Source organism: Kwoniella pini, chromosome 4 (assembly GCF_000512605.2).
Source record: "Kwoniella pini CBS 10737 chromosome 4, complete sequence".
Classification (NCBI taxonomy): domain Eukaryota; kingdom Fungi; phylum Basidiomycota; class Tremellomycetes; order Tremellales; family Cryptococcaceae; genus Kwoniella; species Kwoniella pini.
This window is the reverse complement of record NC_091719.1, coordinates 1,530,110-1,557,090: the sequence shown is the minus strand read 5'-3', so window position 1 is coordinate 1,557,090 and position 26,981 is coordinate 1,530,110. Positions and strand designations below refer to the sequence as shown.

The window sequence follows — 26,981 nt, the reverse complement described above, 5'->3', positions numbered from 1 at the left end:
CAGCAATATGTAACGATGCATAATATGATATATACAAGAAATTGAACCGAGAAGAATAGAAATCCACTATTGATTGAATTTTCCTTTCTTTTGCCTATTTCTATAATAAGCTTTCTTTGGAATTCCATCATTTTCTTCATCATCTTCACTTTCATCTTGACGTTCTTTTTTAGCTTTTACAGAACCAATTGAAATATTTACTTTAGGTGGAACTGAAAATCCAAAAGATTTTCCAACTTTTGTTAAATCTAATTTATTTACATCAAATATTTTTTTCAAAGAATAAGAAGCATATGATTGTAAATATGATCTAAATCCATCTCTTGCTGATGTATTAAGATAATGATTTTTTGAAATTAAATTTTCAAGCTATTTTCCAAAAAATCAAAAAATCATTTTAAATTAATTTCATTTTTCTTACTTATCTTATGTTTAAAATAAAAAAATTCAATTTAACTCACCTGCTTTTGTACATCCGCAACTTTCTTTTGAGGAAATTGATATTCATTTAAAGGAACTTTTGCAACTTTTAAAAATCTTAAAAAACCTAATTCAGAAGGTAAAAGGAATAATAAAGATTTTCCAGTTTTACCTGCTCTTGCAGTACGTCCAACTCTATGAATATAATCTCTTGGATCATCAGGTGGATCAAATTGAATAATCCAATCTACTTTAGGTATATCTAATCCTCTTGCAGCTACATCTGTACATAATAATATACCTGAAGGAGCATTACAAAATTCGAAGAAAGTATTAGTTCGTTTTTGTTGTTTTTGTTTTCCCTAAAAATTCACATTTCATTAGCATTCGATACGCGATACCAATCTGCGTCATCTTAACACCTCGAGAAAATACAATCAACGAGCATGGTAGAGTAGAACAATACTTACATGTAAATCCAATACTGGAACGTCAATATAATTCAATAACTCCGCATGATAATTAACGGAGTTGCAACTACTGAAGAAAACAATAACCTTCTTCTTCAAGTTTTTACGCAAGAATGTGAAAAGAAGCATAAATCTCTTGTCGGATTCGCAAACAACGTATCCTTGTTCTAACATGTCAACTGTTGATGCTTGTTTCTCTTCATCGACATTAATGTATAGAGGACCTGGTCGAAGGGAGATACGGGCTAAATCGGTAACCTTTGTCGTCTGGGTGGCAGAGAACAACATTGATTGCCGGTTTTCTGCAAGAGTCAAACAGCGTATGAGCAATGTGTCTTTCGCAATGGCTTCTGCTGAAAAGCAGTATTGGTTTAGTTGAAGCACTTACCAGCTGGTAGTAACTTGATAATTTGTTTCATTTCTTCCTCAAAACCAATCTCCAATATTCTATCAGCTTCATCTATGACTAGAGCTTTCAAGTTCTTGAAGATGAAACCTTTAGTGTTCTATAATCGTTTGTGGATCAGCGACCACAACCGCTTATCGGGGACAGATTCCAGCTGCTCACCTGAAGATGATCCAATAATCTACCTGGAGTAGCTACAATCAAGTTCACACCTTTGACCAACTTATCCGCTTCTGCTTTTCGGTTGGCACCACCCATCAAAACACCAAATGTTTGGGAATGACCTTGCATAAGTTCTTTAGCTACTCCGAATATTTGTAGGGCGAGTTCTCTAGTTGGTGAAATGATGATGACTCCGGTACCTATTTTTCAAGTCGAATCAGTCCTGGTGACACCGGAAAATATAGTAATATGGAAAGCATTAGACTTACCATTGACAGGTTTGAACCTAAGTGTACTCAACAATTCGATGGAAGGAACCAAGAAAGCCATTGTCTTTCCACTTCCTGTTCTTGCTGCACCAAGTACATCCTTTCCAGCAAGTAGAGGTGGGATCGTACGTGCTTGAACTTCAGTCATTGTTTCGAAACCAATTCTTTGAATAGCATTCATCGTAGGATTCGATAAATTCAATGTTGAAAAGGGGACTCTCTCGTATGTCGCTCCGGGTACATTTCGAGCTCCATCTACAGCTCCGGAAGGTGTATCTAAGGTAACTTTGGAAGAAGTTGCTTCTGCTTCTATCGGTGTTTCCTCTTCTACACCTACAACTACATCTTCAGCTTCGGTCTTGCTTGGTGTTGATTTTTCGGCACCACCTTTAGAAGGTCTTTTTCGCTTTTTGCCCATACTTGGGTCTCTGGATATGGCTGACATCTTGTGATACTTGAGCTGTGTGATATATGCTAATTGTCAAGAGAGTCTGTTGATTAATCATTACATGTATAGACATGAACAATATTTCAAAGGTGGTCAGGAACGGGTTAAAGTGAAAATCAACTTTTATGGGATAAATACAATAAAATACAATCAAAAGATAAATGGGTGTACCACTTTAAAATTATAATACAAAGTCACCAAATTTAAAGAAGAATTTTGGAAATTCCCTCTCACTCCCTCACAATCTCTCGTTCAATTATATTCTTCTTCTTCTCATTCTTACTTATCCCATTAAACACTAAAGCATATTTGCATAAGTCTCGCCGAGTCGAGCAAAACATTGTGAGCATCTTCCCTTTGCTTCTGATACACTCAATTCTGCGTCCCTCACTTGTCCTTCTCCCTTCCATACAACGATGACTTCGTGTTCAATTTCAAACTAGAGTCTGTTAGGCGAAATGCCCAAGACACTTAAACGCACAACTCTGATCTTGTTCTATACCTTCGCATTCCTCTCATCCCATGTGACGAAGGAATCTGGTGCTGACTGCAATGTAGACATATAATCAGGGTTGAGAGCTTCGCGCTATCCCCGTTACTCGTTCTTCTCTTCTGAAATATCACTGGTGAGTGTTGCAACCTCCTCAACGACCTGCTCTTCCGTTCTACCCCTTTCCCCATTCACTCAACCGCATCACCCACTTTGGGATCTATCCTCCCAATATCCGCACACAAACCTAAATGATGTCCCATATGGGAATTACCGCCTGAGCAGCTTGTCGATCTGCCTGTAGCAATACAGGTGGAGAGATGGGTAACATGCTGATAAAACATGGCTGTTTTATTTTACTGATTCACACGCTTCTTCGTCAATCATATCACCCATTCGATGTTCTCACAATTGAGAAAATCATGGGCTGACGATTGCGTTCGACTTATAGGGCTGATAGGGCTGAAAAAGATTTCCTCCGTACCATTGACCTTTATCCCCTAATACCAAATAATGTAAGTCTAAGTTTCCAGTATTGACTCCATTCAATATTACACACAAAACATCATGCATGATCTCTCAATCCTACCTATCCTCATACCAATAAATGATGATCACACACGACGGTCTTCTTACATATACAAAATCTGGTGTAAAGGCCCGAAACCCATTTTTCCGGGCACCCAATCTGACTCAAACCATTTCATCAGTTTTCATTTTATTGACGAAACTGCTTGTGATCATCTGCTGACTTTTTCGGATGCCGGTCAGACTGTTCATCTACCATGGCTCCCTCACGTCAACCTGTCGCTGGCCCTTCTAGACCTAAATACTCACAACAGCCAGTTGCTCAATCTCCTCCCCCTTCTTCCTCCATCTCTTCCTTCAATCCTTCGCGTACGCTCTTTGCGCTCGCATCACCTGTGCTTGGCTCAGCCGACAAAGTACAGGTATGGGACGTGGCTACGGATCGAGTCCTGGCCGACTGGGAGGTAGCTGGTGCAAGTAAAGCAACCACCGTTACTTGGGCAAGTATACAATCAGATGCCGCAAGCAAGAAGAAGAAGCGTCGAAAGTCCGGTCCGACCGAAGCTTCCGACGAAGAAGTTGTGCTCATCACATCGGCTAAAGGCCAATTGCATGTCTTCTCACCCACCAAGGGCGAAATAATACGAACGATCGACCTCCCGGAGTCTGCCACTTCAGCCTGGTCCGATGAACATGCTGTAGTGTACACTACTTCTTCGTCCATCCTCACCCTATCTCCTGATGCTTCCAGTATAACACACACCTTTCAATTACCATCTTCACTTGCCTCACCATCAGCCATTACTCTACTGCCCTCCTCTACCCCAGAGATCTTACATGCTCTGGTTGCTACATCTTCTGTACTCGAGTTACACCTTGATTTATCATCTTCGAAGATCACCTATACATCACAGCCTTTACCCGCATCCACTTCCTCGGTCAGCTCTATACTGCCTTTGCCAACATCCGAGCTTGGTTCATCATTTTTGGTAGTATCAGAAGATGATCGAACCATATCACAATATACCATTGTCACACCTCAAACACCACCGAAGCTCTCCTACCGGTACGCCTCTCCCACTTTGTCTTCCGCTCACTCTCTGGCCACTTCATCCACTCTTCTGTCGGTATTACACGTTTCGGGTGAAATATCGCTATTCGCTCTGCCCAACGAGCTGGACTTTTCGCGCCCGAAGTCTGACTCCAAACCAAGTACTGTCAGACTTGTGGAAGGTAAAGACGAACGAATTGCTCGACTGGCTAGGGTCACTTTCGAATCTCAGCCTGCCGCTGCTGCCGGCGCATTGATTTGCGGTCGAATGGCTGGCGGCGGTCGGATTCAATGGCAGCGAGCTGTGTTTGAATTACCTGAAGGCGGACTCCGTCCTTCAACAATCGTAAAATGCGATGCTCAAGACCTGGTTGGATCCAACGGCTCGTCGACAACACTGCCGATACAACGATTCGCCGCTCCTGCCAATGTCACTGAAGCCCCATCTGCAGATATCGATGAACCGGCATCGAGATTGCCTACAGATGTTGACATGGCAGATCTTTCCCTTGGCGAAAGAATGTTAGCTGTTTCTAATGGCGATGCTCCAGCAATAGACTCCGATGCTGCCGCAAAGACGAAGTCAGGATCCGAACTCACGATCGATGGGCCAGTCAACGCTGCATCTTTGACCCGAGTCTTGGTACAAGCGCTTCACACCTCAGATCCCGCTCTCCTGACCTTGTGCCTCTCCCATCGAAATCCTACATTGATACGAAATACTATCCGAAAAATGCCAGCTCAGCTTGCTTTACCTTTACTCAAAGCTTGCGTCGAAAGGCTGGGGCAAGGTAAATCAGCCAACAAGCGAGGTGGCGGAAGAGGCTCAGTCCAAAACGAACAACAGGGTCGAGGTACAGTCGAATGGGTCAAAGGTGTTCTCGTCGAACGAGGTCCTTTACTCATGACAATGCCTTCACTACCTCTTCATTTGGCAACACTATCCAAACTTCTTCAAACAAGGTTAGAAACGTATCAACCTCTATCAACTCTATCAGGTCGTTTGGATCTTGCTCTTGCTCAAATCCAGATGCGAAGATTGGCTGCTGAGGCTTCTGCTCAGCAGAATGGAGGACAAAAAGGTGAAGGTCAAATATATATCGAAGGTGAAAGCGATGATGAGGATGTACCTATTGAATATGGAGAGGAGGGTGAGGTGGAAGATGTCAATATGTTAGCTGGTTCTGATGAAGATTCCTCTGAAGATGAAGAGGAAGATGACGAGAGTGAAGAAGAAGATAGCGATGAGGATGTACTGGACAGTGAGGATGAAGAAGGTTTGCTGGACCTTGAAGCTGAAGAGAGTGATGAGGAAGATGAAGAAGATAGTGAGGATGAGTAGAGAATCATTACATAGTTGCATATATTCAATACATCATATGACATCCTTGTTGCTATAATCAATAATCATACTGTTGCAGCTTGGCTACATATCTCACTAATTTTGAATGATGATGAGTTTATGGACATTTATCCGAGACTAAGAGACGCACGTACCCTCCGTTGGAGCCTTATTTTGTTTCAGCTTTGCAATTGTCCTTGACAACATTACCAGTCGCGTCAATCTACTTTTCAACTTCAAACCCATCGATGATTCGCAACTTCATTTTCATTCTGCCTCTAATTCTTGTTCAATATACGACGATGATACCTTGAACTCAAACTCCTACGAAATTCGACTGTAAGATATCGAAAAGACTTCCTATTTGTGCTATTTTACCACTCTTTAGCCTTTATATTTCAAGCTGAGCAACGCAGAACAAATTAGATAGAGATGTTCAGTGAAAAAGAAATGAAAGAGGCAGCGAGAAAGACATTAGGTCTAGATGAAGAGCCTGATAAGGTAAGTGCCAGAACCTGAATCATATATCATGTAGTATACCATTCGATAGTCACGGGGAAGCAATCTCCAAGTCTTTCGATTTTGTCGTTTCTCTGAAAAGGGTTAAAGACGACGGATTGGTAAGATTGGTAGTATGCAAACTTACAAACTTTTCACGGTGATAGGAAACCCCTAAGTTCTATCTCGATGCTTTCAGGGAACATACGAAGAAATGTCCATATGATTCTCACTTCATCATTGAACTTGCTGATTCGACTAAGAACGGAAGTGAAATTGGTGGAAATGGATTTGGAGTTATAACTTGTAAGTGTAAAATATCTTCTATGAAGGCATCAATACGACTGTCGAGTACTGTATTATTTCTTTGATCTACAATCAAAAGCTGAAGACATTGAAACATTGGATTATTGGCTAATAATTGGAATCATCACGCAGGTATGGAAGATTATTGCTGGAAAGATATTATCCTCTCTGCCGATCCACTTAAACCTGATGGAGGACGCTCAGATGGGTTCGGTAGCTTCTCCGATTTCCAGGTTAGTAGTCTCAATGCAGCTATTAATTGTCAGGATGATATAACTGACCTCTTTGCGAATGAAGGATCACTGTGATGAACCAGATCATAAACGAGGGCGGTCCGAGCGTTGTAATCGTTTGGTAAGTTGACTCATTATCATGTCACCTGAAGAATAATATTGATTTACGCGTAACGTTGACTGGACTTTACACTATATATAGGGTATAAATGATCAAATCAATCCTTGTTCTTCTCATTCCTCTTCTTTACCTTCTCGACCACCCCCATCTTTCGAATACCCCTCTTCATCAGCTTCTGTAGCCATAAAATCATCTATTCTTGACGAACCCTCCGTAGCTGGACCTTCTAATCTGGACCGCTCAACGGAAATTCGCGCCGCTCCGTCTGAACCGACTTATCGAGAGTCGAAACCCGTCATTCACCCTTCGTCGTCACCTTCACGATCAATTTTCGATCTTACCCAACCTCAAACTTCATCTTCCACAAATCGCCAACGATCTATCGACATCATAACTATCGATTCATCATCACCGATGAAGTCTGATCCAGAAGAGATTGACGAACTTGCTGTGGATAGCGAAGATGATAATGATGACATCCTCTTGCTTGAAGATGACGAGATTCCCTCAGAATATCGTAAAGTTACCAACCGAGACAACCCTATTCCCCTTGATGATTCCGAATCTGAAGATGATATGCAAATAAGAGATAGAGGTAAAGGGAAAGCTGTATCACGATCAAATTCCAATAGAACACCTCTTGCACCTATATTCAATATGTCTCAATCGAATAGACAACAAGATAGCGGGGTAGAAATGATACGAGATGATAGTGGGGATAGTCTTGAAGCCAGACAGAAATCTTTCGATGCCCTTTTCAGCCCTTCGACAAGTAGATTAAGTAAGGGCAACACACGAGATACCTCTTCCGGGGCGAACAATATTATCGCGTTGTCATCTGAAGAAAAGGTCAAGATGATGCAAGAAGAAGATAGTCGCTCCAACACACCTGCAGCAGCTCCTTCCGCTTCAGCTTCAGCTCCTGCTCAGAGTGATGTAAAACCCTATCAAGGTTGTGAGTTCATTTTGCTCACGGCTTGTCGCACAATCTTGCTGATCTCACAGTTGTCCTGCAGCACTTGGAGTATTTAGTGATATAACGTACTACCGCATGGAGGAAGTCTACCTTAAATCACCTATGATAAAGTGAGTCTTGTTTCTGCTGTGTTGTCTGTCCATCGACTGATATCTGGCACAGAGTCAATTGCATGCGAGACCCAGCTTTACACATCTTGGTGACTGGTCGTTTAAGGATCCTGGAACACTTAAAGAATGGCATCGGCAGTACGGCGTATTTCCCACCCTCACCACAATTGCTTGCCATGTTGCCTGCATTGAAAACATATGGACCTCCGAATGATCAACTTCCACTCATCAAGTCTGCAACGGACAATAAGCCACTTGTCAATGGACATAATGGATATGGGGGACTCAACATGCCTGGTGGATGGAATCCTGGCGTTCCCGTACCAGGTGTCAATGTACCACTTATCGGCATGGGCGCGGGCAATGAGGATGATTCATCGTTGAGCGATATATATGGGCGATACGAGGAATGGGACAGGCCAAGAACAGATCAAGGGTGAGCATGATCCCCTGTACATACCTCAGCACCAACTCACAATCTGTCATCCTTACAGTCTTTCCAGTTTCTTCGATGAGAATATGAAAGACTTTGTGGAGGATACCACTGTCGATGATTCGCTTAAGAAATTAGGCCTCAACAGTATGGAAGACTATCTGCCCGACCTGAGAATCAAACTCATGGCTCATCAGGTCAGTACTGCTTTCGAATCATCGAGACACTAATCCGACGATGTATGGATATAGGTACTTGGCGTTGATTTCATGATCGAGAAGGAGAAGGCCCAAAAGTTTCTCGGCGGGATCAACGCAGATGCTATGGGTCTTGGGAAGACCGTGCAATCTATAGCGACCATTGCATCTCATCAGAGTGAAGATCCGAGGGTAAAAAGCACCCTGATCATTGCCCCGCTTGCTCTATTGCAACAGTAAGTCTCCTGATCATCCCCTTCAGGCTCTGTTATTGACGGTCTACTACTAGGTGGAAGAATGAGATCGAGTCGAAAACCACACCAGGGCTACTTCGCGTACTGATCTACCATGGCCAGAAGAGGACAAAAACCAAGAATCACCTTAAGCAGTACGACGTGGTACTCACCACTTACGGTACTTTGGTTGCTGAGTCAGGTCCAAAGGTGAGATTCACGACATTATACCTCCTGAATCGCAGAGCTGATATGTGTCTTGCAGGAGAAAGGGAAAAAAAAGAATGGAAGCGATGACGATGAAGCATACAATGACATCCGCAAACAAGGCCCACTGATGAAGGTACACTGGTGGAGAATCATTCTTGATGAGGCCCATCAGGTATGTACAGTGCAATAGCCGGTCTTGCTCTATACTCACATTGAATAATAGATCCGAAATAGGAGGACTAGAGCTGCTAAAGCTTGCTTTCAGCTCAAGGCGCATCTTCGATGGTGCCTTACCGGAACACCAATAGTCAATACGCTGGAAGATGTCTTCTCCTACCTGCATTTCTTGAGTATATCTCCGGCAGCAAGCTGGGAGCATTTCCGTGGTCACATATCGCAGATACAGAAACGAAGGGTGAGTGAAGCGTACTCCGCTAGCTATTAGCGCTAAACTTGATACTACCATATAGCCTAAACTTGCTACGAAGCGGATGCAGGTGAGTAAGCTCTTCTTTCAACCACAGTCCAGGTATTTTAGCTGACCGCTTGGAAGGCAATACTTCGTCAATGCTGTATACGGCGACACAAGGAATCCGAGCTCAATGGTCAAAAACTTCTTCAACTCAAACCCAAGCACACCAACGTAGATACGCTCAATTTTACAGATGACGAAAGACAGATATATACCGCTATTGAGAACAGGTTCCAAGTAAGGTTCAACTCGTACCTCAAGAAAGGTCAGTTCGGATTTCTGATGGTTGCGAAAAATGCTGACTGCGATTACTCCCTCAGGTACTGTTATGAAGCATTACAGTGTGGTTTTGGTTATGTTACTGCGACTCCGACAGCTGACCTGTAAGTCACTACAGTTTTTCATCTAATGCTTGCTCATGAGCTGACGAAAATCCGCAGGTCATCCGTGGCTTCTTCGACGAAATGCCAATGACGGTGGACATGAGCAAGATGTCTTGGTCACCGATGAAGATCTCCTGACCGGTGTCAGTGCAGTCAAATTGGATGATATCGCTGAAGTTGCTCGAGCGAAAACGTTGTTAGGTGAAGAAGCTGTTGCTCAAATTAAGAAGAAGCTTGCCGAACGCCAAGCCAAGATAAACGACGCTGCTTCGGACGATACGGAGGTCTCAAAAGAAGAAGAATGCCCAATCTGCTCCGACATATTCACCGATGAACGAATCACTCCTTGTTACCACTCTTTTTGCGCACCGTGTTTGGAAGACGTATTTAACAACATCGCAAACAACGTAGATCTGCGAGATGTAGATGATGGAAAGCGATCTTGTCCTCTCTGCAGGGGCCAGATCGAAAGAGGGAAGATATTTAGAGCGGACGCGTTTATTGAACACGACAAAGAGGAGGAAGCGAGTGATATGGCTGAAGAAGATGGCATCGAAAACGATATTGACGCGAAGCTGGAGGTCGGAACAGAAGAGTATGAAGAAAGCCATACGAAAGGGAAGAGAAAGGCAGTAAGTCATTGCAGGCTCAAGATCGTAAAGCGGTATTTACTGAGGTATAAACATCATATAGACTGGTGATGTCAAAGCTCGTCTCGTATCAAAGAAAGTGAAGAAAGACTCCGATGTTAATGGCGAAGGCGAAGATCCTCTCGCAGAAGTAACTGATGAATTAGCTATGGAAGACGTTCTTCCTTCAACGAAAATGAAGAAGCTTGGGTGAGCCTGGTCGATGATATCTTAGAGTGAGGGATAGACCCGTTAACATCATCCTTCTTCAATTAGAGACCTAATCGATGACATCAATGCTAAAGACCCGAACGACAAAATTATCGTGTTCAGTCAATTCGTACAATTCATCGAGTTGTGTTCTCTTTTCTTGACTAGAAAGAACGTCAATCACGTTAGATACATGGGTAGCATGAAGCAAGACGAGAGAGAAAACGTTTTACAGCAATTCGGCCAATCGCTCAAAGATCACCCTAAATCTCCTAAAGTGATTCTTATGTCCCTCAAATGCGGAGGAGTAGGCTTAAACCTTTGCGCTGCAAATCATGTAAGTTGTCCTTTCGTATCTTTCTATAGATCCTTCGTTATACAAAGCTTAATATCTTGTGTACAGGTTATCTGTATGGATCTAGCTTGGAACGCCGCTACTGAGAATCAAGCAGTGGACAGGGCCCACCGGATTGGACAGGACAAAGAAGTCCATGTCCATCGTCTAGTTATACAGGATACTGTGGAACAGAGAATCATGAAACTTCAGGAGGAGAAACAAGCTCTAAGCGACGGTGCTATGGGAGAAGGCGCCGCGGGTAGATTAGGTAGATTGAGTATAAGAGACTTGATGAGGTTGTTTGCAGTAGGCGGGGATGGTGAAGACTAGTCAGAACACAACCCCTTGAAATGTTCCCTCACGAAACCTTGTCAACGGATCTATTCACGATCAAATGATTTTACGATTCAATTGTATCCTTATTACCGTATCAATATTGTTACATGTTGTCCAGCTCCTACTATTTAGCTTGAAGTTGTCTTATTGTTCCGCTAACGTCAATAGATAACGCTATGTTATGTCATGTCATGTCACGTTACGTTCATCCGCAAAACTTGCGGATCTTCGCATTCTCAAATTCTGATGGTACAATGTTTACGCAACTGCAAGCAGTCGCTTTCACTGATTACCCTTGTCCTCAAACAGAAGTTACTCTCGCTCTCAAATGATCTAACTCACTATATGATGCACTCGCTATGTCCTAGAATCAGCATAGCTATGTCAAGAGTTGGCTTTTGGTTTATACGAGCTAAGTAAAACTTATACTCACATGCCTCCCGGTCCCGGGACAATGGCAAACAACAAGACCAGCAGTATGAGCAATTCATTTCATAGCAGAAACCATGACTATACATACTGAAAGGAGGAGTATTGGCTACGTTTCCTTCCCGTTAACAGATAAGGAAATATATCCAGTAAGCGGAAGCCAAAGATAGCCTTTCCCAGTTTTACCCTTCGAGCGAGTTATTCGAGGTCTTTTGTTTGTGTTTAGCCAACCAAGCAGCCTCCTCCCTGTCATTTTCAGCACGAAGGTTTGCACAATAATCCAATAGTTCTTCCGTTTGAGCCAAAACTGTCAACCTTTCGTCTTTGGTGGTGCCTCTGCCAATGGAATAGGTCTCTCAGCGGTTTTACCGAAAATGTATTCAATTTCAAATTCTCTTTGACAGAATCGCCTATGATCAAGGTAAGATAATCAAATACTGAAAGGCTGTACGATACAACATTGCATTTATCTATATATACGTCCATGATTTCGTATTTAATGCTTTCAACAAGGCTGCACCTGCATTACAATTTTTCTCATTCTCATTGCCATTCTCCAGAATTCATGAGTTGAGCAAAGACACCTCCTTTATTGATCAAAGATTGATATGTTCCATCTTCTAAAACCTTCCCTTCACCTAAACATAATATCCTATCACATCTTTTCATAGCTTCAACAGAATGAGTAATAAATATGGTAGTTCGAGACTACGATTTTTTTTCATAAAAAATCAAGTAATTAGCACAATTAATTTTGAATGAAAAATAATCACTTACATGTTTTATACTTTCAATAGTATCTAAAATTGCTCTAGCATTATCAACATCTAAAGCACTTGTACATTCATCTAAAATTAAAATATTTGAATTTTTATATAAAGCTCTTGCTAACTGAATTCTTTGTGCTTGACCACCTGAAATTAAAATTGCATTTTCACCTAAATTAGTTTCATATCCTTTTGATAAATTTTTAATAATGAAATCATGTATATTTGATAATTTTGCAGATCTTTGAATTTCTAATAAATTATTATTATTATTTGTTGTTGATATATTTCCATAAGAAATATTTTCAGAAATTGTTGTATTAAATAAATTTGTAAATTGATTTACAATTGAAATATTATTTCTTAAAAATTTTATATCAGTTGAATTTAAATTATATTTGTTTTCTAAAATAATTTCACCTTTACAAGGTTCATATAATCTTTGTAAAAGTGATGAAATTGTTGATTTTCCACTTCCTGATGGACCTACTATTGCAACGAATTCACCGGGTTTTAAAGTAAATGATAAATCGGTAAAAATCTTTACATCAGGTCTAGTAGGATAAGAAAATTGAACGTTTTGAAATTGGATAGATCCTGTTATTGGGAATCTTAAGTCTCCTTTCTCTTCTTCCGTTTGTGTTGATAAAAGATACAACCGATTAAAATCTCTTGCTGCAACTCGAGCTTTCGCCATTGTGGGAACTATAAAGAACGTTCAGCTACTGCTAAGATAATTCTCATGGTGAACTTTTGTATATCTATTCCACTCACTGAAGTCAAGCATGCCAGACCCAAACGTCAAGCTGAAAAGAACAAGATTATATACTTGTAACATTTGTTGATAATTCATAATATCCTTCATCATAAATTCGGATCCAGCATAATTCATGAGAGCTAAAGTACTGTTAACACACTTCCGACTCAATACATACCGGCCTGGTACTCACCTTGTGCGAAAAGGGTTAAACCACTTGCTATAGCTCCTCCAAAAGCAACACCCCAAGCTGTCCTATCTCCAAGGCGTTTCGCATTCGCAGCATCTTGATCAAATTTCTCTTGAAAAGCTGAATCTAAAGCCATAGCTCGAATACCTCGTATATCATGCACGGTCTAATATGATCGTCCGCAAATATCAGCTTCTCAGTCAAACATACTCTCCTACCAGAAAAAGAGGGTTTACTTACCTCGTAGAAAGTTCTCGCAACCGCTTCTCGACCTACTTTATGCTTGGTCTCGATTCTACCCATTAACCAAGTATTAAAAATCATAAAACTTCCAAAAAGTGGTGCTAAAGCAATTCCAATTAAAGTTAATTGCCAACCAACTATCATTGCCCATATTAATCCTAATCCAATCATAGTAATTACAGTAACTAATCTTCCAATAACTTGAGACATTAAAACCCTGGAATCTTCAACATCTTTAATTAAAATTTGTACTAAACGTTCTGAAGAATTTTCGAATTTATCGAAAAAACTTTTAGTTTGATATAAAACTTTTTTAAATGCTTCAAGTCTGACTTTGTAAGACCATTTTGAACTTAGATTAATTAATGCCCATTCACTTATGAAATTACATATTCCTTGTAAAGCGCATAAACCAAGTATGATAATTCCAAATTTCGTTAAATTCGTGGTATCTGTTCCTCCCGTACCGACTATTTGCATAAGTTTGGCGAGAAAGAATGACCAAACAGGTGTAGTTACTCCATGTCCGATACTTCCTAAACATCCAAGGAATAATAACCATTTGTGAGGTAATCCCGGGAAATATAACTTAATGAGGTATATGAGTGATGGTAAGGGTTCTATTTTATCCACTACTGAAGGTATATGGGTGAGATCAGATGCCTTCAATTCATCATCTAGATTTTGACTCAATGTACGTTGTTGTCTTTGCTGAATCGACATTGAAGTACGCGAATCGGTCGAATATGGTGAATTGCCTTTTTCTGCCCAACCAGGATGTAGTAAGCCATTTTGATGAGGGATTTGAGCAGAATCAAAGCTAGGTCGGACTCGTGAATTCGTATCAAAGCTTGATCGAATTGTAAGATGAGGAGATTGATCATGGTCATAAGCTAACGAAGACCTTGAGACTCGACTTCCAGGTCGATTACTCAGTCTACTGGTTGTTCTAGCCCCAAGACCAGAATTGAGATCTTCAGGGTTCCAGATTAATCGTTTTTGAGCATTTGTTAATTGTTTCGAGGAAGAATTTTGATGAGTAGATAATCGATGTTGAGATTTTGACTTCGAATACTCATCTAACATATCTGCATAAATACTTCCTGGTCTAACATTTCCATTCAACCTTCCAAAATTCAGTGAAGAAACTCTGAACGAATTTCGTACAGACCTATCATCAAGCAATTCCTCAATATCAAACTCGTCTTCCATACCTAATATTTCGTTTAAACCATCTTGCCAATTCGTTGGATCGGATATTCGCTTGGTAGGGAACGGTATCATAGCTTGTTCAGCAGCCATTCCAGCGAAGACTCCTTCAGGTTTCTTGATCAAATCTACTCTGAAACCTTGCTCTGCTATTATGCCATTTGACATTACATATACGAAATCGTCCGCGGCGATTTGTGAGAGGTCATGTGTGATTACGATGGTGGTTCTGTTCTTTCGCCAAGATCTGAGATTTTGAAAGACTTGAACTCGTGAAGCTGGATCTAAAGCTGAAGTAGCTTCGTCTACATGACCAGTCCAAAAATGTAAGTACAAGAATGATAGTTTATGGATATCGTCAAAATGAATGACTCACCCAATATTAAAACCGTTGGATTCCTTATTATAGCTCGAGCGATAGCTAGCCTTTGTCTCTGACCACCACTCAAACTATTTCCACCTGTACCCAATTTTGTCTCGTACCCTTCAGGAAGTGATTCGACGAAATCATGTATCATAGCCATTTTACAAGCTTCTATAACTTCATTCCTAGTAACATCTTTTGGTGATCTCTTCTGCTTTTTTTCCGTGAATTGATCCAAATCAGATGACCCAGCCAAACCTAAAGCAACATTATCATGTATTGAAAGATCGAAAAGTATACAACCTTGTTGGACAGCCGCTATGTTAGATCCTGTATATATCGGATCGAGGAATTGAAAATTTTGATTATCCATTATGATTTCTCCACTAAAAGGTTGATATAGCCTTAAAAGAATTTGAGCTATAGTTGATTTACCTGATCCTGAACCACCAACTATAAATGTAGTTTCACCAGGTGGTATGAATACTGAAATATCCTTAAGAACTAAATTATCAGGTCTTGAAGGATAAAAGAAAGATATATTGTGAAAATTGAATTCTCCATGACATCTTTTAGGTATTATACCTCTAATACTCGTCGGACGAGATTTTCTATATGTTTCAACCTTCTTTTCGAAAATACCTTTTGGTGATTGAGAATAAATAGGTGAAGAGGGTGAGAACGGATTACTTTCATTAGATATAGGTCTAGCTCGAGGTCTAGATGGATCTTCTTCGTAATCTTTAATAATAGTCAACAACGAAGCTAAAGAATTTTTACCTTTAGTAAGACCAGTTAAATGAGGAATGACTTGTTGAAGGTAAGTTGCTGAAAATAAACAAGCCCAAAAACAAGTCATAACATCACCAGAACTTGCTTTTCCATCTCTAACTATTTTTGCACCATACCAAAATCCAAGAACAAAAGTTCCAAGTAATAAAAAATCTGTCATTCCACTTGAGAATCCCCATACTAATCCTTGTTTCACTAAACTTTTCTTTCCTTTTTCAATTAAATTTTGAAATTTAAATTCTTCTACTGATTGAGCATTATAAGCTTTAACAGTTGAGATTGCAGATGTTACCCTTTCTACATTTGTTGAAGCTTCTGCTAAGGCCCTTCGCTCATTTGCTAATAATGGAGATGCCGCTACTTGTGTGACAATCTGAGTGAGAACGACTAGAGGTATAGTTGATAATGTTACGATAGCGAGAACAGGAGATTTTACCATTGCTAGTATAAAACAAAGGATGAAAGTTGCCAAGTTCATCACTACAGCGCCAGAGGACAAAGCACAAGCAAGTCGAACTTCATCTGTTTCTCTATTATATGGAATTGACGATCAGTTCCGCTCTGGCAGATTTCATCCTCTTGCTCTACACTCAAATTGTCATTTCACTCACCGAGTAAATTTCGACATCAAACCTCCCGCACCAATAGCTTCCTTCTTCTCAGCTCCTTCTCCATCTTCTAGCTGATCTTTCATACCCATTCCTAGATCGAACCATTCCATAGACTTTGTCGATACTCCAACGTAGACGATTTCTCTAATTCTTGATGCAACAGTCTCGCCGTACCAAACCCAAAGCAAACCCCTGAGATAATTCAATATCACCGCCACTATACCTGCTATAGCTAACTTCAATGAGGTTCTACCAACGCCATCCTTCAAAGCTTGTTTATCTGCTTGTGTTGCTGTTCCTGTTACTAAAGGGTAAGTAGCGAAAATCGTGAAAGCATCTCCTATCACCATTGACATATATGGAGCTATAAATGCTGATAATATCGAGAATATTATTGCTGGAATCAACAGTAAAACATATTCTTTGGCCGAGGATAAAGAGAATAGTCCTCTGAAGGTTGGTCTAACAGGTTGAATTGTAGGTAATCTTGAGGAAGTTGAAGCTGATGCTAATTCTGAGACTATTTTATTTGGTGAACTTTTAAGCTCATACAGGTCGGGGTGATCTTGATATGTCGATGCAGGAATAGAGTTGGGATAAAGCGATCTTCTATATTCTGATATAGGTCTTGGAATATCACTGTCATGTTCAAAAGCTAATTCATCTAACATTGGACCGAAAGTTAATGCTTTACCCTTTTCGTCGACTGCTCTAGGTGATAATGAGCTAAATTGATATCCAGGCATAGTCTTTTGTTTTCCGCCTGAAGCTCTAACGTTTGAATATTCAAAAGGATCTTCCTCACTCATAACTTCTATATCATCTATATCAGGTGCTTTGTTTCCAATTCTTGATCCTGAAGAATGTAAGATAGAATGCCTATCGTCAAATGGAGATTCATGTATACTTGGTGGGATCCTTTTCGGTGTAACAGGAGTTAATTCATACTCCTGTGAGACGCTATTCAACTGCGATTGGATTGGAAATGCCGATGGAGGGGAAGAATAATATAATGCGGAGTTCGGTGATAGCGATGATGAAGGTAATGAAGTGTTAATTGCTCGGTTTAGAGTCGAAGGAGAAACAGTATTGAGATTGGATTGAAGTTGATTTGGTGGAGTCGAAGGAGTATAACGAGGTGGAGAAGGCGTTGTCGAATTTCTTGTCACTGGTGGATATCGAGATTGTGTACTGGTTGTTCTGGTCGTTGATTTCGTACCCGAAGGTGGTCGTGAAAAGGCAGGTTTAGGGTTTTCCCTCGGAGAACGCGATTCGGAAAAGCGAGGTGAAGGTGAATTAGAAGTGGATGTAGAAGGCATGTTAGGATTGTTAGTAATTTAATATTGGATACGTTTTGCGGATCAAAAAGGTACACTGAAGGGCGTAGAAGTTGGTTCAACTGTGTATTTTCAAGTTGATCGATGAAGCGTTTTCGTCGAAAGGCAATGTAAGCCAAAGCCGTGCGCTGATAGGGATCTGAAGATTGGTATATTAGTGTGATATGGCGAATACCAGATTTCTTAGTCAGATAGTAGCTAATTTAATCAGTAAATTCGAAAGCAAAAAATGCATGACATTACAGTACATTACACGAAAGATTATCCTCGCCGTATGAACGCATCTCCTATTACACCTTCTTCAGCCTCGACTTTTGCCGCGACCAGATATCTGACATGAAGCTGATCCTACATCATGTCTGTGACAAGTAGGGTCGTGTGAGAAGAGAGTCGTGTTTCATGTATATGATGTCCATCTGTATTTCGATGAAAGAAGCGAACAATAAGCACAATGATCAAATTGAGAAGGACAACAAAAAGAAGTTGAAGAAGTTTTCAGGGTAAAATAAGGAAGCAGGTACCATCTCAAGATCCTATCCATCTTCACTGTCAGGCTGTTTAAGGTCTGATAGCGGTAATGCCACGTCACTCCGTCGGATACCGAGTACGTTATTCTGGACCTTACATTCCGGTTGATCCCGGCTTATGATCCGGGTTTCACGCGTGTTTCTTGTCAGGCGGGCCGGTATGTAGCGGGCCGCTTACAGAAGGCCCTATTGCAGTGAGTTGGTAACCTCGAAAGTATGAGCTCAACCAAAAATAATGCATAGCCAACTTTACACCTGAATCCTGTTTATATATCACAGAGGTATCCACCTGTAATATTATATCTCCCTTTTATCAATATCACCTATTTGATTCTCGCCTGATATTTTCAAACCTCAATCCTCTAAATATCTATTCACTATGTCTGGTCTCAAGATCACCGAGTTCTCCGTTCATGGTACGTCTTGATCTGCTTCTTGTTCAGCGTTTCCAAAGCTAATCATCTATGTGTTTGGGTAGATATTCGTTTCCCAACTGTAAGTTTTGTTCTTGATGTCCACTTCGTGGGAATTCAAATATTGATAACCGATTGATTGTAGAACGTTACTGGTGACGGTACCGATGCTATGAACAAAGAATGTGATTATTCTGCGGCATACATAGTCTTGAAGACCAACTCCGACCTCGAAGGTCAAGGTATGACCTTTAGTGAGTATTCTCAGCTCTATCAACCTGTCAAGTCAAATATCAGAAAACAGCTAGCTAATCAGGATTATGTAGCTATTGGTAGAGGTAATGACATAGTATGTTACGCTATCGAACAAATCGCCAACCGAATAGTCGGTAAAGACCTTGAACCTATTTTCAGCAACATGGGAGCTTTCTTCGATTTCCGTGAGTTCTGCCCCCTTTCGTCTTTATATGACTCATCACTGATATGGATTTCTATTCAGTCGTTTCTGATCCTCAACATAGATGGTTAGGTCCTGAAAAGGGTGTTATTCACCTTGCTACAGCAGCTGTGAACAACGCCGTATGGGATTTACTAGCAAAACATGAAAAGAAACCATTATGGAAATTAGTAGTAGACTGGACTCCAGAGCAGTAAGTCGCTCTTTCTCACTCTAAAGCATGACTTGATGCTAAGTCATATGGGTAATTTGTAGATTCGTTCAAGCAACTTCATTCCGATATATCACCGATGCTATAACTAAAGAAGAAGCTTTAGCTTTATTGAAAAAGAACGAGTCTTCCAAAAAAGCTCGAGAAGAGGAAGTTATCAAGAAAGGTTATCCTGCATACACTACTTCAGTTGGATGGTTAGGTTACTCTGATGAAAAAGTCGTTAGATTAACTAAAGAAGCTTTGAATCAAGGTTTCAACCATTTCAAAGTGAGCCTTTCTACCCTTTGTCTCACAAACATAAGGGTGAAAAGCTAAATTTGAGAACTTTTCGATTATAGCTCAAGGTTGGAGCTGATCCTGAAGATGATTTGAGAAGAGGTCGATTGATTCGATCAATTATTGATGATCCTGCAAATCTCCCAGAAGGTCGAGTTATCGAACCTAGAACTATTGAAGGAAAAAATGCTGGTCCAGCTGGATGTGTATTAATGGTTGATGCTAATCGTGAGTACAAATTTCAATTTATTACATGACTCAAAAAAGAGGTTTATCAAATATTGATTAAATGTCAATTCGGTGTAGAGGTTTGGGATGTACCTCAGGCTATTGAATATATGCATAAGCTCAAACCTTTAAATCCATGGTTTATTGAAGAACCAACTGCACCAGATGATGCAGTAGGTCATGCAGCAATTAGAAAAGCACTTAAAGAAATAAACATTGGTGTAGCTACTGGAGAACATGCACACAATAGAATGGTCTTTAAACAGTTATTACAATTAGATGCTATTGATGTTTGTCAAATTGATTCATGTCGTGTTGGAGGTGTTAATGAAATTTTAGCAATCATGTTAATGAGTGCTAAATATGGTGTACCTGTTTGTCCACATGCAGGAGGTGTTGGTTTATGTGAATATGTCGTGAGTCACAAATTAGCCAATATATCCTCTGTTTTGGTTTAATTAATGATACTGATGATAATATTTTCGGTAGATTCACTTATCTTTAATTGATTATATCTGCGTATCAGGAGAAATGGAAAGAAACGTATTAGAATTCGTAGAGTGAGTTAATCCTCTTTTCTCTTTCTCATCGAAACGAAATGAGAGCTAATTCGAAAATCTGCTCATAGCCACTTACACGAACACTTCAAATACCCCGTATCAATCAATAAACAAGGTCGATATAATGTACCTTTAGATCCAAAAGGAGGATATTCAATTGATATTTACGAAGAATCAATGAAAGAATATACATATCCTCAAGGTGGTTATTGGGTTTCTGCTGCTGAAGCTGAAAAGAGAGGTGAAGCTCCTCCTATCCCTAAACATTTGTGATTAATTTTACTGTAGACTTGTTTTTGTATACTCCCTTCTCCTAGCATATATAAGTATTTAATTTAACATTACTATGCATTCAGCTTGATCCAATTTCGCTATTCATCTCATTGGATCCGATAGCATAGTGCATGTGATTCAATTGGCAAACATGGTATCATACAACTAACTCAGTTTGGGTATGATCCCATCTAAGACGATCTCCTTCTATCCATCAAGTTGTCCAGAAAATATCAACTCAATGGCAGCTTCCACATTCCCACCGGTCGATCGTAATGCTCTAATATTCTTCTGTGCATCCCACAAACCCTATAGTTGTATCGTATCAGCTATATCTAGTGAACATACAGTTCAATAATACAAAGCTTACCATAGCATTCAATTGACCTAGTTGAGTAGCATAAATTTCCTCAGGTGGTCTCTCATCTCTTGGTGCTGGAGATCCGAATCCCCCAAATCCACCTGCGCCTCCTGCGCCACCACCGAAAAGTAAGGATGGATCAAATCCAAATGGATTACCACCTTGACCACCTGCTCCAAGTCCCGCTCCTGCACCTGCACCACCGAAAAGAGCTGCTAAAGGATTTGCTTGGGGATTGGGTGGTTGTTGTGCAGTGCCAGATGGTGTGGAAGGATTATTAGTATTGGTTGTAGCTGCGGGAGCTTGAGGTGCGAAAAGATTTGGGAAAGGATCTGAAGCTGCTTGTTGACCTTCTCCGCCTGTAGCTTGACCACCTGTTCCTACTCCCGCTCCACCAAAACCTCCACCAAATGGATTGAAACCTCCTGCACCACCAAATCCACCTTGTCCGCTACCCATCGAAGCATTCATTTGCATCATCTGATTGCAGGGGCCGGTCAAGTCAGCTCGCTTGTTATCACTTCGAGCAGCTGATACATTGAGTATCCCACTTACAGCTCTCAATGCCTCGGGATTTGACATCATTTGTCGGAAGAAGGGCGATTGCATCATCTGTCGGACTTGTGGGCCCATAGCTTGCAATTGAGGGTTAGAAGCGATTATCTGGTACAGGTCCAAGTCCAGGTTAGCTGTTGTATTATGGATACAGACGTACGTTGTCGCCTGATCATGTGGACACGACACTCACTTGATCCAATACTTCTGGTCTAGCCATCATGTCCGCCATTGATCGCATGAAGTCAGGATTATTCATCATTCCGGTCATCTACCAATAATGGAACGTCAGATGATATTTCGCCATGATGAATTTATCAGCTGACAGTGTTGGAAATAAACTCACAGCATTGGGGTCAAACATATTATCTAAACCAGGCTGACCAGCGAAAGGGTTAAATCCTGCTAAACCCTAAACAATCACTCAAGTCAAGATCAGCCTCGTTGTTAATCCTCCTAATAGCTTCCGACTGAGAGAAGTAGAGTGACTCACATGATGAATATTCTCAACATTATCAATCGGATTACTTCCAACATTCAATCCTGTACCCATTTGAGGTAATCGAGGAACTGCTGCTGGACTACTACCTGACCCTGCAGATGAGGTTGGAGTAGGATTGTTGGTTTTGGCTGCTCCTTTCACCATATGTATCGTATGGCCATTCTATCAATCATATCAGCTTAAATGCCGTCTTCCGTGCACTTCTAGATTAAGGGAAGTCCGGACTTGAAATAACGCACTTGGATCTTATATGTCGAAATAGCATCTTCATCTTTCAGTACTTTGCCTGATAATTGACGTGTCAGCTATTTCTCTCCCCGTAAAGAAGCGGCAGGAATTCTGCTGTTGTATCGCAGAGATTTACCTGAATATATTAATCTTTGCCTCTCTTTCTCTACATCCGATTTAGCAGCTATTGCCTCTTTCAAATCCGTCACTGTCTTATCAGGTGATATCGTTATAGATAATTTGAGTTCGGAAGGACCTTTGACGGTACTATTAGTGAAGTATATGGTCAGCGATCATCAGCGTCTTGACAATACCGAAATTTCAGCCAACAACGGCGGAAGGCAGATGAATTGATAGGACCGGGGTCTGATCTGACTAAAATGGCGATTTGACTTACATTGTGATATCGGACGAAGAGGCAGCTGAATCTGACATCTTGCAAGAGCTTATACGGGGGTTAGGATTTCGAAGAGGTGAGATCGTTTATTTATTTGTGCCGCTGCAAGACGATTTCTGTGCGTATGTCAAGGAGATTAGTAAGGATGGAGTAAAGTAACGGATTAAGAGATATGAATCGTCAATAACAACAGCTATGAGTGGGGAATAACGATGATGCAGTTGTAGAGGCTATGCCACGTGGAGCTAACCCTAAATAGGACCGAGCCCGATCGAAGGAACTAGATAGTCTGAATAATCATATCCTTTTTGATGACAATAATACACCTTACTCTTGCCAGATCCGAATATACAAGCCCCTTGTCGGGTATAGGAAATACTGATCCATGATCACACACGGCTCTTCCCTTCGTACACCTGCGGCATTTGTCAAGCAACGCTTCTGCCTCATCCTTCTAAACCATACAATCTTCGCTATATTACTGACCTTCACACGCGTTTCAGCTAATTTCGTAATGCTATATGGATGTATGGCTGATCCATTATGTCATTACGTGTGACTCTCAGAACCGCTAGCAACCACTGGTGGACTGACTCCTAAGAAAATTGTGAGAAGTATGAAATATCATTAAACTCCACAATGCCATTTACCGATTTACTTTGTCTGCCAACTCATCAACTTCGATATGCGTCTTATCAGCACGAGTTGAGGAAGAATGGAAGATTTGGGGAAAATGGTAATCAAGCATGTAGCGGATACCATACAGCTTGTATAAAATTGGAATAAAATCAATAGATGTTAGTTTTCAGAAAGAGGTTGAGACCTTCCGAAAAAGGAGAAGACACATCTTGGACAAGGTCAAAATCAGTCACATGTGATAGTGTGAAAGGAGATAGAGGATATTAGAAGACTGTCTGGTCTTATCTTAATATACGTTTATAACCTCACTGCTAACCTGAAGATCACTTGAGTAACAAGATGACTTTCAGCATATTTATTATCCGCAATCTCAGATAAATTTGATATATTACAATAAGGCGGATCTTTGTATGCAAAATCATTTGCAAAAGCTAGAAAAGCTGATATGTATTTCATTCTATAATGTGAACCTTCGCCTTGTAGTCAAGATGAAAATGGAAGTAAGCTGTTTTTATCGAGAACTCGACGAGACTTGGACAGATCCGATAATTATGTTGAATTGGTTTTAGCTGGCCTTTACTACTCATAGCACCGCGGTATCATCTTGACGGTCACGTATAATTATACAGAGCTGAGCACTGTATCAAAGATCATAGCCGATGCGCATGCACTTCCCGAGCAATAAAGGTCAATACAAGACCTTGAATAATTGAATAGCTTTACAGCGTCACGGGTGATTATCAGCTCATTAGAATAGCCTGAAATGAGTGAAATCGGAGGTATAGAAGACCCATTGTATGATAGCATTTACACAGGGCCCAATCAGTCTCAATGCGCCCTTGATGGGGTCACATACAGTCTCCAAGAGACTCAGTACTATGATTACATGCATGAATCGTTTCTACAATCTCAATATAACAAGGAGGTCGGAAGTGCCGTGTAACCCGCGCGTGATATGTTTTTAGTCGGATTTGAACGGTGTCAACGCCGAGTATAATGAGTGAGACGGAACTAAATTATCATTTAATCGCTGTACATTTTTAACGGACATATGACTGGTTCCGGTACATAAAACATCGAGAACAGCGTCATTTTCTTTCAATTGCTATAAACATTTTATTTATATAATACTTCATCATTTTACTTGTTATTTTCACTAATAACCTCGAAATCCTCTCCCTATCTTGATACAGCTTCAACATGCTTAGGAACTCTTCCCGTATACTCGCTTCTTCTTCTAGATCCTCTCTTTCGAGATCTGGAGCTAGAACTTTGGTCATTGCTGGAAATGTAGCTAAACCACAAGTGTGAGTAACCCAATACAATCCGGATGTTTTGAAATTGTACTGTCTTGAGAAAGATACTGATCTTGGCTGGTATGTATGTGTTATCCAGCGCTAGTCTCTCCATAAAACCTCAACAAACTCTCATCTTCAGATCCGCATTTCACTCTTCATCTTTACTCCTTGGTATGTCAGCTATGTTCAAATCTGATTTGCCTTGACTTTCAGCTAATCTCAGACCGTAATAGCTGAAACCGTCAAAGTACCCCAAATGGTAAACTTGCCTTGACTTATCCTCGATGTGTTATTTGACTGACCTCGATATCCACCTGCTAGGCCGAGTCAATCACAGAAGGTACATTGAAACAATGGAATAAACAAGTTGGCGATTCAGTCAGTCAAGACGAAGAGATAGCTACTATCGAGACCGATAAGGTGGGTTCAATCTTCAACTGAAGTATTTGCTGCACTACTGTTTTATGCTCAATTGAGGCTGACATGTGAGATAATTGCATTATAGATCGACGTTTCGGTTAACGCACCAATGGCGGGAAAGATTGTTGAATTACTTGCCGAAGAAGATTCAACTGTAACTGTAGGACAAGATTTATTCAAAATTGAACCTGGAGAAGGAGGTGGTTCAGGATCAGGTGAAGCATCTGAAAAAGAGAAATCTCAGCCATCTGGAGCAGCTAAATCGGAAGCTAAGGATGCTCAAGAAGGAAATCGAGATCAAGCTGCTCCTGAAGCTGCTAAAGAAAAGGGTGCAAGTGAAGAAGTTCACAAAAAGCAAGATGAAAAAGCTCCTGCTTTAGAAAAATCTTCCGAAGAGAAACCTGCTCCTAAAAAGGAAGAGAGTGCTCCTAAACCCGCACCTAAAAAGGAAGAGAAATCTAAGAAAGATGAAGGAGCTAAGCAAGAGAAGGCTTTAGGAAGCAGAAACGAAACTAGGGTGAGTTATTCATTCGTATATGGATCAATTTTCTGTATAATGGAGGTATGATATGGCTAGCTGACGTCCTTGGGGTTTACAGGTCAAGATGTCCAGAATGAGACAAACCATCTCCACTCGATTGAAGGCATCTCAAAATGCTGCTGCATCTTTAACAACATTCAACGAAATTGATATGTCATCTTTGATGGAATTCCGAAAATTATATAAAGATCAAATATTGAAAGTTGATGGGGTCAAACTTGGTTTCATGTCTGCTTTCGCCAAAGCTTCTTGTCTCGCCCTCAAAGAAATTCCAGCTGCCAATGCATCTATTGAAGGTGATTCAATCGTTTACCGAGATTATGTCGACCTTTCAGTCGCTGTGGCTACTCCAAAGGGTCTCGTTACTCCCGTCGTTCGAAATGCGGAAAGTATGGGTTTGATTGAGATTGAACAAGCCATTGCTGAGCTGGGTAAGAAGGTAAGTCAACCTTTCACCATATTTCTACCAACTACCTAAAACTTGACCGTTGGAATGTATGCTGATTGTTGATATTTGTATTAGGCTCGAGATAACAAGCTTGGTATAGAGGATATGTCAGGAGGTACTTTTACCATTTCTAATGGTGGTGTTTTCGGATCTCTTTACGGTACACCGATGTGAGTTGTCCCTTTTAGCTTGAATTACAGAGATCAATCTACTTCCATGCGTATGCTGATATATCTGGCATTGTGTAGTATCAACTTGCCTCAAGCTGCTGTATTGGGTATGCACTCTATCAAAGAAAAACCAGTAGTAGTCAATGGTCAAATCGTCATTCGACCAATCATGGTAGTTGCTTTGACCTATGATCACAGATTACTGGATGGACGAGAAGCTGTCACTTTCCTCGGTGAGTATATGAGATGTTTCACTCAACCTTGATCTCTTTGGCAACTTTGCTAATTATCAATGATTCACATAGTACGAGTCAAAGAATACATCGAAGACTCCCGACGAATGTTACTTCCTTCCCCTCTGTAAGCGATATCTTGCTATTCACACGTGAGAAATCAAAAATAGTAAATGCATGTGGAAGGAGTTGATCATTTGAAGAAGAATGGCTAGGTGTCGTGGCTTAGAGAACTTAGTATAATACCCCAATTTCATACAAACATTTTTGAT

General features: G+C 40.6%; 7 protein-coding genes across 7 annotated transcripts; 4 read left to right on the top strand and 3 right to left on the bottom strand.

Moving 5' to 3' along the window:
- Window positions 1-66: 66 nt before the first annotated feature.
- On the bottom strand, window positions 67-2,172 carry I206_103598 (ATP-dependent RNA helicase HAS1; the record flags this gene model as incomplete). Its single annotated transcript, XM_019153172.1, has 6 exons — window positions 67-369; window positions 462-782; window positions 891-1,192; window positions 1,279-1,396; window positions 1,459-1,658; window positions 1,728-2,172. 6 exons carry the CDS (start codon window positions 2,170-2,172, stop codon window positions 67-69), a joined length of 1,689 nt encoding a protein of 562 aa, XP_019013333.1.
- A 1,278-nt stretch (window positions 2,173-3,450) lies between these two features.
- On the top strand, window positions 3,451-5,586 carry I206_103597 (uncharacterized protein; the record flags this gene model as incomplete). Its single annotated transcript, XM_019153173.1, has 1 exon — window positions 3,451-5,586. The coding sequence occupies one exon, from the start codon at window positions 3,451-3,453 to the stop codon at window positions 5,584-5,586; it is 2,136 nt and encodes a 711-aa protein (XP_019013334.1).
- Window positions 5,587-6,018: 432 nt separating this feature from the next.
- On the top strand, window positions 6,019-11,264 carry I206_103596 (uncharacterized protein; the record flags this gene model as incomplete). Its single annotated transcript, XM_070202797.1, has 19 exons — window positions 6,019-6,087; window positions 6,252-6,390; window positions 6,523-6,623; window positions 6,688-6,744; window positions 6,826-7,699; window positions 7,761-7,830; window positions 7,883-8,266; window positions 8,325-8,460; window positions 8,515-8,696; window positions 8,750-8,903; window positions 8,959-9,075; window positions 9,127-9,318; window positions 9,374-9,400; window positions 9,457-9,640; window positions 9,696-9,758; window positions 9,816-10,390; window positions 10,452-10,597; window positions 10,664-10,934; window positions 11,001-11,264. The coding sequence occupies 19 exons, from the start codon at window positions 6,019-6,021 to the stop codon at window positions 11,262-11,264; spliced, it is 4,005 nt and encodes a 1,334-aa protein (XP_070058898.1).
- A 978-nt stretch (window positions 11,265-12,242) lies between these two features.
- On the bottom strand, window positions 12,243-17,951 carry I206_103595 (uncharacterized protein; the record flags this gene model as incomplete). The annotated part of the gene is made up of 7 exons (XM_019153175.1): window positions 12,243-12,407; window positions 12,477-13,171; window positions 13,241-13,363; window positions 13,417-13,579; window positions 13,654-15,170; window positions 15,242-16,551; window positions 16,633-17,951. The coding sequence occupies 7 exons, from the start codon at window positions 17,949-17,951 to the stop codon at window positions 12,243-12,245; spliced, it is 5,292 nt and encodes a 1,763-aa protein (XP_019013336.1).
- A 924-nt stretch (window positions 17,952-18,875) lies between these two features.
- I206_103594 (uncharacterized protein) lies at window positions 18,876-20,917 on the top strand (the record flags this gene model as incomplete). Its single annotated transcript, XM_019153176.1, has 10 exons — window positions 18,876-18,912; window positions 18,975-18,991; window positions 19,055-19,163; window positions 19,236-19,349; window positions 19,409-19,559; window positions 19,622-19,847; window positions 19,919-20,084; window positions 20,163-20,500; window positions 20,574-20,644; window positions 20,713-20,917. The coding sequence occupies 10 exons, from the start codon at window positions 18,876-18,878 to the stop codon at window positions 20,915-20,917; spliced, it is 1,434 nt and encodes a 477-aa protein (XP_019013337.1).
- Window positions 20,918-21,124: 207 nt separating this feature from the next.
- On the bottom strand, window positions 21,125-22,998 carry I206_103593 (uncharacterized protein; the record flags this gene model as incomplete). The annotated part of the gene is made up of 9 exons (XM_019153177.1): window positions 21,125-21,226; window positions 21,288-21,758; window positions 21,834-21,941; window positions 22,027-22,104; window positions 22,180-22,245; window positions 22,327-22,497; window positions 22,575-22,621; window positions 22,700-22,830; window positions 22,961-22,998. The coding sequence occupies 9 exons, from the start codon at window positions 22,996-22,998 to the stop codon at window positions 21,125-21,127; spliced, it is 1,212 nt and encodes a 403-aa protein (XP_019013338.1).
- A 1,801-nt stretch (window positions 22,999-24,799) lies between these two features.
- I206_103592 (uncharacterized protein) lies at window positions 24,800-26,840 on the top strand (the record flags this gene model as incomplete). Its single annotated transcript, XM_019153178.1, has 9 exons — window positions 24,800-24,906; window positions 24,995-25,068; window positions 25,131-25,156; window positions 25,219-25,317; window positions 25,403-25,834; window positions 25,917-26,297; window positions 26,382-26,476; window positions 26,555-26,709; window positions 26,782-26,840. The coding sequence occupies 9 exons, from the start codon at window positions 24,800-24,802 to the stop codon at window positions 26,838-26,840; spliced, it is 1,428 nt and encodes a 475-aa protein (XP_019013339.1).
- Between the last annotated feature and the right edge of the window lie 141 nt (window positions 26,841-26,981).